Here is a 12,394-nt window from a genome sequence, read left to right as displayed (position 1 = left end):
ATAACATGACATCTTTTTTCAGATGAACTGAATAAAAGTGATCTTGACAATGCGTAGATAAGACAGTGTCAGAAAGCTGGAAAAACCTGTCAATGTCACGGTTATGACACAAATGCAGCAGAACAGGCCTTATAATATTATTAAGTGAGTATCTTCCCAACGACGCCCTTGAGAAGACAGAAAATAGAATTGGTCTTAAATACCATCACTTAGCCACAAAAATAATAAAATAAACAAACACGAAGGTCAGTTTAATGGGTGCTTGAGGTGACATTTGATGAGTCTGATGTATCTGTTTGTATGTATATGTGACTCTCTTTTATACATGACGCACGTGAAAGCATTTTGAGATTCCAAAACTACTTTTTCAAGTGGTAAAAAACCACTAGCTTCAACATTTCAAGAGCACACTTAAACGTATTGATCGTGAAATATGCCAAGTGGCTTTATGGATATTGATTATAACCTTTTCCCTGATTTTTTTTTTGTGGAATGAGAAACAGTCTTTAATAATATAAGAGAAAATTAGGAATTCATTTCAAAATGGTTTTGTAAATCGCATGTTTTGTAACTAGGTAAGTAAAGACTAAAATGGAATCAATCCCAGGTGTAAAGAAGGAATTAGACATTTGGTGGTTTTATTTTCCATTATTATGATTGACTTGGAGCGGAACTGTGCATGGTCTCTCTCTTTATATACATTTAAAATGCTTTAATAAAAAGCATATGTATCTTTAGACTGACTGTTACCATCTTTGTCTCTAGGATCAGAGGTGGTTGACCTTGATGGAAAAAGTTCCCTTCTCTACAGATTTGACCAAAAATCCCTGAGCCCAATAAAGGATATAATTTCTTTGAAATTTAAAACCACGCAGAGTTATGGGGTTCTGCTGCACTGGGAAGGGTTAAATGGAGATCACATCACACTGGAATTAAGAAGAGGAAAACTCTATTTTCTCATTAATTCAGGTAAAACTATTGTGTGCAGTGCTTGCAAAGCTGGTCATTTAGATATCACTTTAGCAACTTTATGCTTTTAGAGCCTATCTTTTGAACAATTAAGGTGCCTTACTTCCACATCCAAGGGTTTACATGGTTATGCCAATATTGTCCTTTCAGGAAAAATGGTCCCTAATTTGCAAATTGTACAAGACCCTCATGTAGTGTTTCTTACATGGTGCTGCTAGAACCACTTAGCTATTTTCAAACATCATGGCAAAAGGGATGGGTCATTGAAAAATATTGAGGCAGTAAAAATCATGAGGTTGTAGCAAAGGTAAAATTTACATTGAAAATGAGTGTGTGATGATGGGTCATGCTAATAAAAAGAATTAACAGTGGAAGAAATTACACCAAGGTTGAGAGGATATTGTATTCAAATGAGGTCAGTTCAGACTCGTGTTTTGGATGGAGTGCATGGAAAGAGATCGAAATCATTATGGGAGACTCTGGTCCCCCAAAAAGAAACTTTAAAAAAAAAACAAAACTTTTTTTTTTAAAAAACTGGGAATCATGGTACTGTTATTTTTCTCTTCTAAGGTGATGCTAAACTGGCCTCCTCTCACGCCCCTACCAGCCTCACCCTGGGCAGCCTGCTGGACGACCAGCACTGGCATTCCGTGCTCATCCAGCGCTTGGGCAGACAAGTCAACTTGACAGTGGATGAACATAAGCATCATTTCCACGCCCAGGGAGAATTCGGTTACCTGCATCTTGATTATGAGGTGTGATGGTTGCGTTTTAATTAATTCCGGTTTTGTGAGGTATATGTGAACCCACCTTCAGAGTCCATCAAGGTCCTAAAGACGTGTTCTTGTAGGTGACCTAACTCGCGGTAGCAGATTTTGTGCCTAGACTTCCGAGGCTTCATTTTTCTCCCAATATGTGAATTTATGATTGTTAGAGAAATGTCTTCTTTTTTCGCCTGTAATGTGGTGTCACAAATTGTCACATATAGGACATCTCCATAAAGAGAGCTCATTACCGGTTAAATATAGAGTGTCGCACGAGTTTAGGAGGGTGGGGTGTAGGGCACTCCTGCAGATTTATGGAGAGGACGTAGCAATAGATTAATTAACTAATTAATAATCAATTCAGATGCATAAAATATCAATGCCTGCCAGAAATGTACGTGAACTAAAATGTCAGTACAGTCAGTTACATTGTTAAAGATGTAAAGATGGAGGTAAAGATGTATTTTTCTTCAGCTCCCAAGAAATGTCAAATTCAGGTGTGATTAGCAAGTTGTCAGAATCATCAAGGTTTAGTGTAAGTGAAAGCCGAATGCATATAAATTTGTTTTAAAAATTGCTCTATCTATGGTGATTAGAGCTATAGTTGCTAATTGTAATTATTTAAGCAGATTTTCGGAAGATCACTAAACAATATTATTGATGCCGTGTTTCTTTCTAAGATCAGCTTTGGAGGGATTCCAGCACCTGGAAAATCAGTGTCATTTCCCCATAAAAATTTTCATGGGTGTTTAGAAAATCTCTATTATAATGGAGTGGATATTATTGATTTGGCCAAGCAACAAAACCCACAGATCATCATTATGGTAAGAAAGTCTTCCTGTGAGTAAATGAGGAAAACGACATGGCTTTTCCACACACACACACAAAATTGCTTCAGTTTGCATTCCTACTTGATAGGATATTTTAGAATTTATTCTTGTTCTTAAAAAAAAATTCTCTGTTTGGCAATATGCATGTAGGGATTAATTCTGTATATAAAATGTAAAATTCACAGGGCCTGATTATTTTATTTTTATATGAAATAAAGCAGGTGTTTGTTTTCTGATACAGCTGTTAATTTATTTTGTTGTGATATTTTTACTCCCGGGAGACTAATTTCTTTTGCTCTGTCATTTCCTTCATAAGCTACCCCCTGATAAACTCTCTGAAGAGGCATACTGAGTTTCTAGAATCAGATAACATTCATGTATGTTGGAGAAGCGTTTGAAAAATTTGTATTTTGCCATGGTCATTCATAACCAATAAAAGAAACTAATAGACTCTTAGAAGATTGCATCTGGCAGTCCATCCCAAGAGCCGTGCTGGTCAGGTTGCATTATGTTCTAATTCTATGGCAATATGGCAGAATTTAAATACAATTGTACGGGTCAGGGTTCAGTCAGGGAAGCAAGCTTATGAAGGAAATTACACTATGAGTTTAGGAACAGGAGCTCTATTTTAGGACCTGGACCTTTGCAATTGTCAGAGGCGCTGGAAAGTGGAGACCAGCTGTCTGGAAGAAGAGGTAGAGCAGACTGAAAAAAAGCTGGGGAAGGCTGGAATAAGCCAGCCTTTCTGTGATCATCCTTCGCTGTGCCTTATTATACACAGAAAGCCTTAGGGGGAGATGGCCAGCCTTTCACTTCAGACTCAAATATCACGCAAGCTCCCTTTTTGGCTATCTTCTAACCAGAAACAGACACGAAAGGAAATTCTGGGACAGAGTTTACAGCTTAACCAGTTTGATGATATAAAGGCAGACACAGCTATCCATTTGAATACATTTCTTTAATTGTTCAAAATTTAAGATGTATACATTGAAGCTCATAGCAAAACCCAAAGCACATCATGGGGATATTTCTTGCTTATAAAATGTTTTATTCCTAATTCGCTGTGGGAGTTGATAGTATTTATATGAGTACACCATCCAGCAAGATTTTCTTTTTTTGGTGGGGGGGGGGGTCTTTTTTGCCATTTCTAGGCCGCTCCTGTGGCATGTGGAGGTTCCCAGGCTAGGGGTCTAATCGGAGCTGTAGCCACCAGCCAATGCCAGAGCCACAGCAATGCAGAATCCGAGCCACGTCTGCAACCTACACCACAGCTCACGGTAACGCTGGATTCTTAACCCACTGAGCAAGGCCAGGGATCGAACCCGAAACCTTATGGTTCCTACTCGGATTCGTTAGCCACTGAGCCACGATGGGAACTCCCAGCAAGATTTTTAAATAGTTATTATTTTGAATAAAAGGAAAAGGGTTGAAAAGGAACATAAAAATATTACAGAGCGATAGATGTGAGTATTATATTGCAAAATGAGTTTCCAGAAACTGCTCATGAAGCTAACACCCACTCTTCATTGCCAAGAGAATTTGCTGCTTGCAGGGTGGCAGACAGCTGTCCAAATGCAGCTGGTAAATGTTTCCATTTTTACCAGGTTTGTTAAGTCTTATAATTGCCTTTACATTATGGGTCAGTGCAGTTCACTCTTCAGCTTTTGTTCCTTTCGTTCGTTGGGACAAAGTATTTGTCTGAAATGAAAGCTAATTCGCTTTTAACAAAATCACAATATAGCCACATGTTTTTGTTTAGCCAAGACCAGTGGTTTAATTCCAGTGGGCATTCTTCTAAATAAAGTAATTTCTTTGACTTTTCAAATCTATATTTAGAAAATTTGTTAAAGATTTTTTCCGGGAAAAATGAAAACATTTATCTTTATTTCTGAAGCCTGTTAAGGAACATGCTAATTATTTCTCAATAATAAAGGTTAAGTTCAAACCTTAGCTTTCTTTAAATCCTTAAATATGTATTTAATAGCAAAATAATTTTTCATGTACAATATTTAATGAAAATTCATACAATTCAAATGTATCTTGAAGTCTATTTAAAAACTATCAGATGAGAAATAATAGATGTAAAACAGATGACAAGGGCATAGTGATAAGAAAAAGACAAAAATGGTTCAAAAAAAGAGTGTAAGTAGTACATTGTCCATTGTAGTGTACAATGTTAAATCTAAAAAATGAGAAATGTAAAACAGGCAGAGGGTATAAACAGAGCCTTCTGAAGAAGCAACAAAAGAGCAACAAACTCATGAAAAATGCCTAGATTCACTGTTAGTCAAGTAAGTGCAAGATAAATAAGAATGATATATCACTTTGGCATTTGGTCATTAAACGTACACAAATTTAAAATATATCTAATACTTATTGCTGTCAGTGATGTGGGGAAAAGCATAACTTTGTATACTACTGTTGGAAATGTGGAATATTCTAACTTCTTTGGAAGCGGGGAGAAGAAGCTGGAAGTATTTGTTACAACAGGTAGATACAGTAGTTCTGTATTTAGAACCCTCCCCTGCAGAACTGAAAATGCCAGCATACAAAAAAGCATGCAGAATTATTTTTTCCAGCATTGTTGAGAGAGGCAAAACCTGGAAACAAAGTGAATGCATATGAACAAGAAAATAATTGACTAAAAATTGGAACATAGTAGGATATTATGCAATCCATAAAAGTAGGAATTAGGCTTATATCAGATAATTCAAAGGGGTTTCCATAAGGCATTTGTTAGTGACAAAATCATGATACAGTAACTAGCATAAAACATGGCTCTTGTTTTTATAAAACAAATCATGCCTAGTGCGAAAATTCATACGCTCTCTCTATAGTATTATACCTATAGTATTGATATATAGAGTATACTATTTATAGTATCTATCTACATCTATATTATCAATGGAAACAGAAAATTATGAAAAAATATGGAAGGAAAACCTGTAGCTCATTAATATTAGTTGCATTATGCGGTGGGTTAGAGGCCAAAGCCTCTAAATGAGAAAGGAAACCTAGGGTGAAATAAATGGGAAAGGGAAACCTAGGAAAACATAAAGCATTGTTGCAAATAAATTTTTATCAATTTCAGTTACATCGAATTAAATGCCTTTGTGAAACTTGAGAGATGGGGAGAAGATAATTTCACTCAGAAAACCCAGGGAAAGATTGGGTTTCTGACCATGTATCACTGGATTTGAAGAACCAATAAGATATATGGCAAGGATTTGAATTATCTGTGTTGATAGCAATGTTTATTGTTATTTTAAAGCAGGGATAATTAAAAACTGATAAACAGCCTTTGTATTTCAGATTCTGTTGTTAATGTGGTATGAGCGTCATTCTTAAAGCTTTTTCTTTTTCTTTATTCTCAGGGAAATGTGTCATTTTCTTGTTCACAACCACAGTCTGTGCCTGTGACTTTTCTGAGCCCCAGGAGTTACTTAGCTCTGCCAGGAGCTTCCAGGGAAGATGAGGTTTCTGCCACTTTTCAATTTCGAACGTGGAATAAGGCAGGGCTTCTGCTATTCAGTGAGCTTCAACTGGTTTCAGGGGGTCTCCTCCTCTTTCTTAATGATGGAAAACTTAAGCTGAATCTCTACCGTCCAGGAAAATTACCCAGTGACATCACAGCAGGTAATAAGTGTATTCCTGCAGGCAAGGCATATGGGTTTGAAAGATTTCATTATCTCTCTGTCCCTTCTCCATGATATTTTATGGAGAACCCCCAAATTAATATTTGTTTAATAAATGAATACTCGAGTTAATAAGATGATCTCTTCCTTAGAGGAACTCAATTTCAATTTTCTTTTAAAATGTGGCTTCAACACCAGCAGTTCTTATTAACCAAAATGATAGTGGTAGGGGAATGGAAATTTCCTTCCGTGACCCTCTCACCCAGTCCAGATACATCAGCATATCCTGAGGAAGTGTGTTTTGGGAAAACTGTGAAGGACTTTGAAATGAGCCCCAAGTTCTCTGGGTGTCTTCAGTGGAAGATGAGTTTTTATGTAACTGTGATTAGTCTTATCTGTTGTTGGAGAGATGGAGAGGGGTCTTTCTGGGATTTATATCTGTATCTCTATATTAGTGTGAATGTAAGACCAAAACATTTAGTCACATTAACTTTACTTGCTGATGTAGTTTGTATAGATTTGCATATATTTAAGAAGGATGAAAAGATTTGTGTAAAGTACCGCATTTGGGATCCAAGTGGAATTCTCTGCATTTCTAGGCAATACGGTACTATTTTAATGATTGGAAGTAATATAATTAAGGAAACTATATGAGTATCTGGAAAATTAATGTCTAATTTAGGTCAGTGCTTTGGGTGAGGGATATTTTTGTCTCTTCATTAAAATTATATAGTTCTTGACAAAGGATCTCCGTCACATTTTCATACATATGGAATAATACCCAAGCCAAGCAAGTAGAGGTCACATTGGGGTAAATTGCTGCATCGATTTAATAAATGATCTTTAAAAACAATTTAAAGATGCCATTGCACTGCTCATCTATATTAACTATGACCAAAATTATCTGACGAGGAGATGAAAAAAACGTTAAAATACAGTCAGAAACTAAGTATAAGAAAAACAAGCCTACAAAGGAATATGCCTAGTGTTGGTGCTTGCTGTTCATATATCACTGCAGTTTAAATCTGGGACCTGAAACCTCAATATCAATTATCATTTTTGAGAGGTACCGTGCTATGACTTTTTAATGCCATACTCAAAATGGGGTAGATTGCAGGCTTGACAATAGGAAACAAATTAATCAGTGTCATATTAATCATTGGTAGGCTCCCTAAAACGAGGGCCTAAAAAACGTAAGCTTGCCATTCCTATGTAGTTTACTGTGATGTATTTGACACCCTCTGAGGTAATTGTATTCATAGCCTAATTTTCAACATCTTAAAGAAGCTGCTTCAGCGAAACGTTGTTGTAGTGAGCCCCATGAAGCCAGTTCATTTCTGAACACTTTACAAGCCTGTAGATTTAATAAATTGCGAGACGTAAATCTGCCTAGACGCTCCTGAATGATGTTAAAAATCTCCAAGTTCATGCTGCAATCCGTAGAGAATATAATCCGTTATGACATCGCATGACTTCGTGCGATTGCATCCATAGCTAATAACGAAGATCCTGGACAGAATATGAGTCAACATAGTAAAAGTGTTACCCTTCCGATAACACAAGTCAGCCAATACTCACCAAGTCCCCCATTCCCATTTTTTCACTTTCTCTTAGAGTACTATCTTCTGCTAGTTTCAGTGAGGCAAGTACATTTAGTGGTTGAGAGCAGGCTCTTTTAAATGGGTGGGTGGTCCATTTGTTTCTCTCATATGAGAAGACTTTCACAGGTACCATGTTGGATCATTAAATCAGTTGTTCAGAATGTATCATAATGACTCAGAAGAGAATTGATGACTATTGATGGACTAGTATCACATTACACTCAATCATTCCCTTGTGCATAGGATGGCTCAATTTTTCTTAGCTACTAGAGGTACAAATTATTAATCTTACATGTTTTCAGAACTCAGAGTTTTTATGTTTAAATTGTGTTGAGGAAGAACAGAATATTGCAGATGTTTGAATTATCAGGCTAAATTTTTAAGGTGGTGTAGAGTTTTGCAAAATGTCATTCGGAATGGTTCAAAAATATTATGTCAACCTACGTCATTTTTGAAATATTAAAGATATTATATTAGTCTAAACCATAAAACATATTAGCAGAACTATAAAATCCCTCGCGGTACACAATGTTTTCCGTCTTTGTCACCTTTCTAGATGACAAAGCAGAAATCAGTCGGATGGTACCTAGAACCTAATGAACAATACAGGGATATTTTCCTATTTATTTATTTATTTATTTATTTATTTTTTGGTCTTTTTTTTGCTATTTCTTGGGCCGCTCCTGCGGCATATGGAGGTTCCCAGGCTAGGGGTCTAATCGGAGCCGTAGCCACCAGCCTACGCCAGAGCCACAGCAACGCGGGATCCGAGCCGCGTCTGCAACCTGCACCACAGCTCACGGCAACGCCGGATCGTTAACCCACTGAGCAAGGGCAGGGACCGAACCCTCAACCTCATGGTTCCTAGTCGGATTCGTTAACCACTGCGCCACGACAGGAACTCCCGATATTTTCCTATTTAAAACAAATTCTTTGCTGTCACATTTGAGATGTCTGTTCTGAGTTTAACATGTCGGCTGTTGCTCTGGCCATAAGGTGAAAATCAGGCCTGAAGACAAGCTTTGTGCCCCCAGGGGCAGGGCGTGGCAGAGGCAGGCTTGCAGCCTATGAGAGGCTTCTGCCCGTTTCAATTACTAGGCATTCCTGACTCTCGGGGCCTTGGCACTGGGATTGCTCTCTTGATTCGCCTCACCCAGGAGAAGCCACTTTTGAAAATTCCCCCTTTTTCACTGTCGGAATATCCCTACATTTCACCTAGAACCCCATCTGCAGTTCCCACTTTCCCCTAAAGTGATGGGCAGCGATGACCTCCGTTAGTTTCCTCTTGGATCTTTAATTCTGGTGAGTGGCTATTCAGTGAATATAGGAATGTCCAGTACGGTTTCAGGGCACTACAAATTATTTGGAACAGGCAAAACCCGTTCGCTGCTCCTTGAGTAATGGCCTTAGTGTAATTGCCTTTTGCTCCTTTGCAAAGAACCTCCCATATACAGCAGGCTTTTGGTCCCCTTTATACATCCTTCTGCATGGATGCCTAGGGTAGACTCAGGAGAGAAGGGTGGCAACTGGGCTGTCACAATATTTCTGTAGCAATTTTGGACTCCTACCTCAGGAGTATATACACCTGTGTTTTGTGTGTCTGTGTGTTTAGTGCCTGAGAGAGAGAGAAAAAGAGACATAAAAGGAGAAGGAGGGGTAGAGACAGGAAAAGAGGAAGAGAGGGAGAAGGTTGTTGTAAACAATCCCACAGTCTCATGGAAAAAAAAAAAAAAAAACAATCCCACAGTCTCCTACAACCTGCAATTGCAAACTTTCCATTTACTCGTCTTTCCTCCCAGCTGGAATAGTCCATGGTTTCCACCCAAAGACTGCAGTGATCACACCTGCAGTCAAACAGACTGGGTTTGTTGCTTATTGCAACAAGAATACTCACCCAGGGGAACCGTAGAAGAGGCTCATTGCAAAGGTGTCAGGGATGACTTGTCATAGGATTTTGGGTGAATGTTAGCTGATTTGGGAGGGAAGTTTCATGAAAATGGGAAGTTGCTCTGGATTAAATGCTGCCAGGAGGTACGGGTGATTGCATGATTAAGGTTTTTTTGTTTTTTTTTTTTGTAAATCTTATCTAGAAGGATGGAGGAATGAAATAAGGCTAAATCTGTAATTGATTTAAAAAAATCAGTTGTCATTCATGTCATCCAGAAGAGGATTTGGTGGTTTTTTTTTTTGTGATTTGCAGAGCGGTCTTGCTTTTGACTGGGTTTAGACCAGATTATATATAGTTTGGGTTTTTTGGGGGTTTTTTGTCATTGTTTTGGTCCCATTTCGTTGTAATGAAAGAGTGACCTTGTATGACATGGATGTTCTGTGAGCTTGTTTATGCTCTTGGGGAGAACACCAAGGCCTCACTCTGGGTGCCTGCCAGCGTCCACACCCCCAAGGCCTCCCTGCGAGCACCAGGCCTGTTCCCAGCTGGTAGGGGCCTCTTTGCTCTTTCTTCACGTTGACACATGAGCAAAACAATTAGGGAACCACGAGCCCTGCAGACAGAGTAGAGTGGGGGTTTTGGAATCAGCTCACCACCTGAATCCCTCTTTGGGTGACTTGTTTATCCTCGAGCTTTATTTTCTCCATGTTTAAAATGAGAATAGCAATAGAAAGGTCAGGGATTAAACGACACAACACATATAAAGCCTGAATAATAGTCATGAAACGGCTATTATTTGGTGATTGTACCAACAACACGTCCCTTCCCCTGGATTCAAAAGTTGTGAACGGTGGGAACAGTGTACGGGAATTAGCATTTCATTACCTAAAACCCTGAATCAGAAAAAATACAAATTCTACAATTCCTCTGTCTCCTGCCCCTCTTTCACTGTGATGTGGCCTTGAAAGGGGCTCCTTTTTCTTGAGACATTAAAGGGGAAGAAGATACAGACTTAAAAGAAAAATAGAATCCAAATTTCAAAGTATCCTTTTTAGTAGGTAGGGTGAGGTGAAATGAATTAAACAGGTCTTTCATTATTTGAGTGATAAATCCCACTGACGGGTAATAAAAGGCTCCTCATTGTAAGCAAGTGATGTCTATTAAAAATGAGGCTCAAGAACAGCTTACTGAAGGTTCCTCCGCAAACACAGTGCAGCAAGCTGCTAGCTGGGCAGATGGGTGCATTTACCTACGTCACATGACAGAGGAGGGAGGCTGTCCTAGCAGACTTGTGTTCTTAGTCTACACTGGCTTCTGTATGGACAGACGATGTCCCCGAGCCTTCGACTTGATCCTGCTGCAGCCACTTAGCAGCCACCTGGAGCACTGTTACTCAGAAGGTGCCCCCTGGAATACGCTGTTTCAGGGACATACTCGTTAAACCCAGATGAGTGCAAAAGCGAGAGTAAGCGCTTAGAAACTCCTCTAGCAAGAAGGTATGGCAGCAGCATCTCATCTCAGCATATAGTCAATGGCTTGTACACTTCTTTCTTTACGATTTTAGTAATTCATTTTTACTGAATTTTATTAAAGTACCAAGCTGCAGAAGATCAGAAAAGAAAATGTCCACCACCACAGGTAGTTGGAGAAGCCCTTTCCCACCCAGGGGAAGCCTCAGATGAGATGACAGAGGTAGAGCCCTGTGTACATACAGGCACCCCCGAACTTTGAGGAGGAGATGTTTGGGCTGGAGAGGGTGGGAAGTGTTCAGCCAAGTGACGCAAAGCTTAGTGCAAGGATTTTCACCCTAAATGTATCTCCTTAAAGGAAGCACAGGATGACGAATTTGGGGCATATGATTTATTTTAGTCCAATCTCATACCGTCAGGGATTATGTAACTCTATTCAGCCGTCAGGCATCTATTTCAGAGTCCACTCTTAGAAAATGTGTCTAAAAGTATCTAGCCTACATTCTTCATTTGTCAGTTTTTAGGTCTTTCTCATTATCTTTCCCCAACCAAATCAGAGTTGGGTCTTTGGAAATCATTTTTGCTTCATGAATATAATGTCCAAATAAGTGTTGGTGCCAGGAGGGGACTGGCGTTCTACCAAATGGGTCCAGGCCAAACAGCTTCATCATCTAAGGGAGCCTCCCTGCATTTTCTGTGTGAAAGCTTATGGTCAAAAATAGCTGGGGAAGTAAAGAGATTGCATATAATATCAGGGAAGAAACTCATACCTCTAGATTTAATAGAATACTTACTTTTTTTTTTAGTAATTTGATCTGCAGAATCAGAATCATAGAGTTGAATATTTATTTGTTGGATGTAAACATTACTGGTTTATGTATAACAGAGCGACTTAGATTCTACCTGTCTGCTGAGTATTCAAAACAGAACCCCTGTAGGCTTCATTCTAAGAGGGAAAGGCTCATGGATCCATGACACTGGGACTGCCTCAGGAAGAGCCAGAGATTTTTTAATAGACAGGAAGAAAACTTTTATTTTTGATTTTAGCAACTTACATATATATACATATATATATATATAAAAACTCTGAAAATACAGAAAAATGATAAAAAAAAAACCCCACAATTTTCCTTTAAGCGAAAATTACTCTATGTATGTAGGGATATTTCCTTTCACTCCTTTCTCTTATTTAAATACAATTAGGAATATAATTAGAACTGTGTAAAGAGAGTCAATTC

General features: G+C 38.6%; 1 protein-coding gene across 3 annotated transcripts in view; it reads left to right on the top strand.

Moving 5' to 3' along the window:
• Positions 1 to 12,394, top strand: part of CNTNAP4 (contactin associated protein like 4) — a 273,095-nt gene that overhangs the window by 164,990 nt on the left and 95,711 nt on the right. For 2 of the 3 annotated variants that reach the window (XM_021097085.1, XM_021097086.1), the window contains 4 exons: positions 766 to 969; positions 1,540 to 1,724; positions 2,414 to 2,557; positions 5,938 to 6,199. In XM_021097085.1, the coding sequence (XP_020952744.1) occupies positions 766 to 969; positions 1,540 to 1,724; positions 2,414 to 2,557; positions 5,938 to 6,199 (795 nt within the window). The remainder of the gene's footprint in view (positions 1 to 765; positions 970 to 1,539; positions 1,725 to 2,413; positions 2,558 to 5,937; positions 6,200 to 12,394) is intronic. The other variant, XM_021097087.1, reaches the window with a different exon arrangement.

Source organism: Sus scrofa, chromosome 6, assembly GCF_000003025.6.
Source record: "Sus scrofa isolate TJ Tabasco breed Duroc chromosome 6, Sscrofa11.1, whole genome shotgun sequence".
Classification (NCBI taxonomy): domain Eukaryota; kingdom Metazoa; phylum Chordata; class Mammalia; order Artiodactyla; family Suidae; genus Sus; species Sus scrofa.
This window is presented reverse-complemented; position numbering and strand designations above follow the sequence as displayed.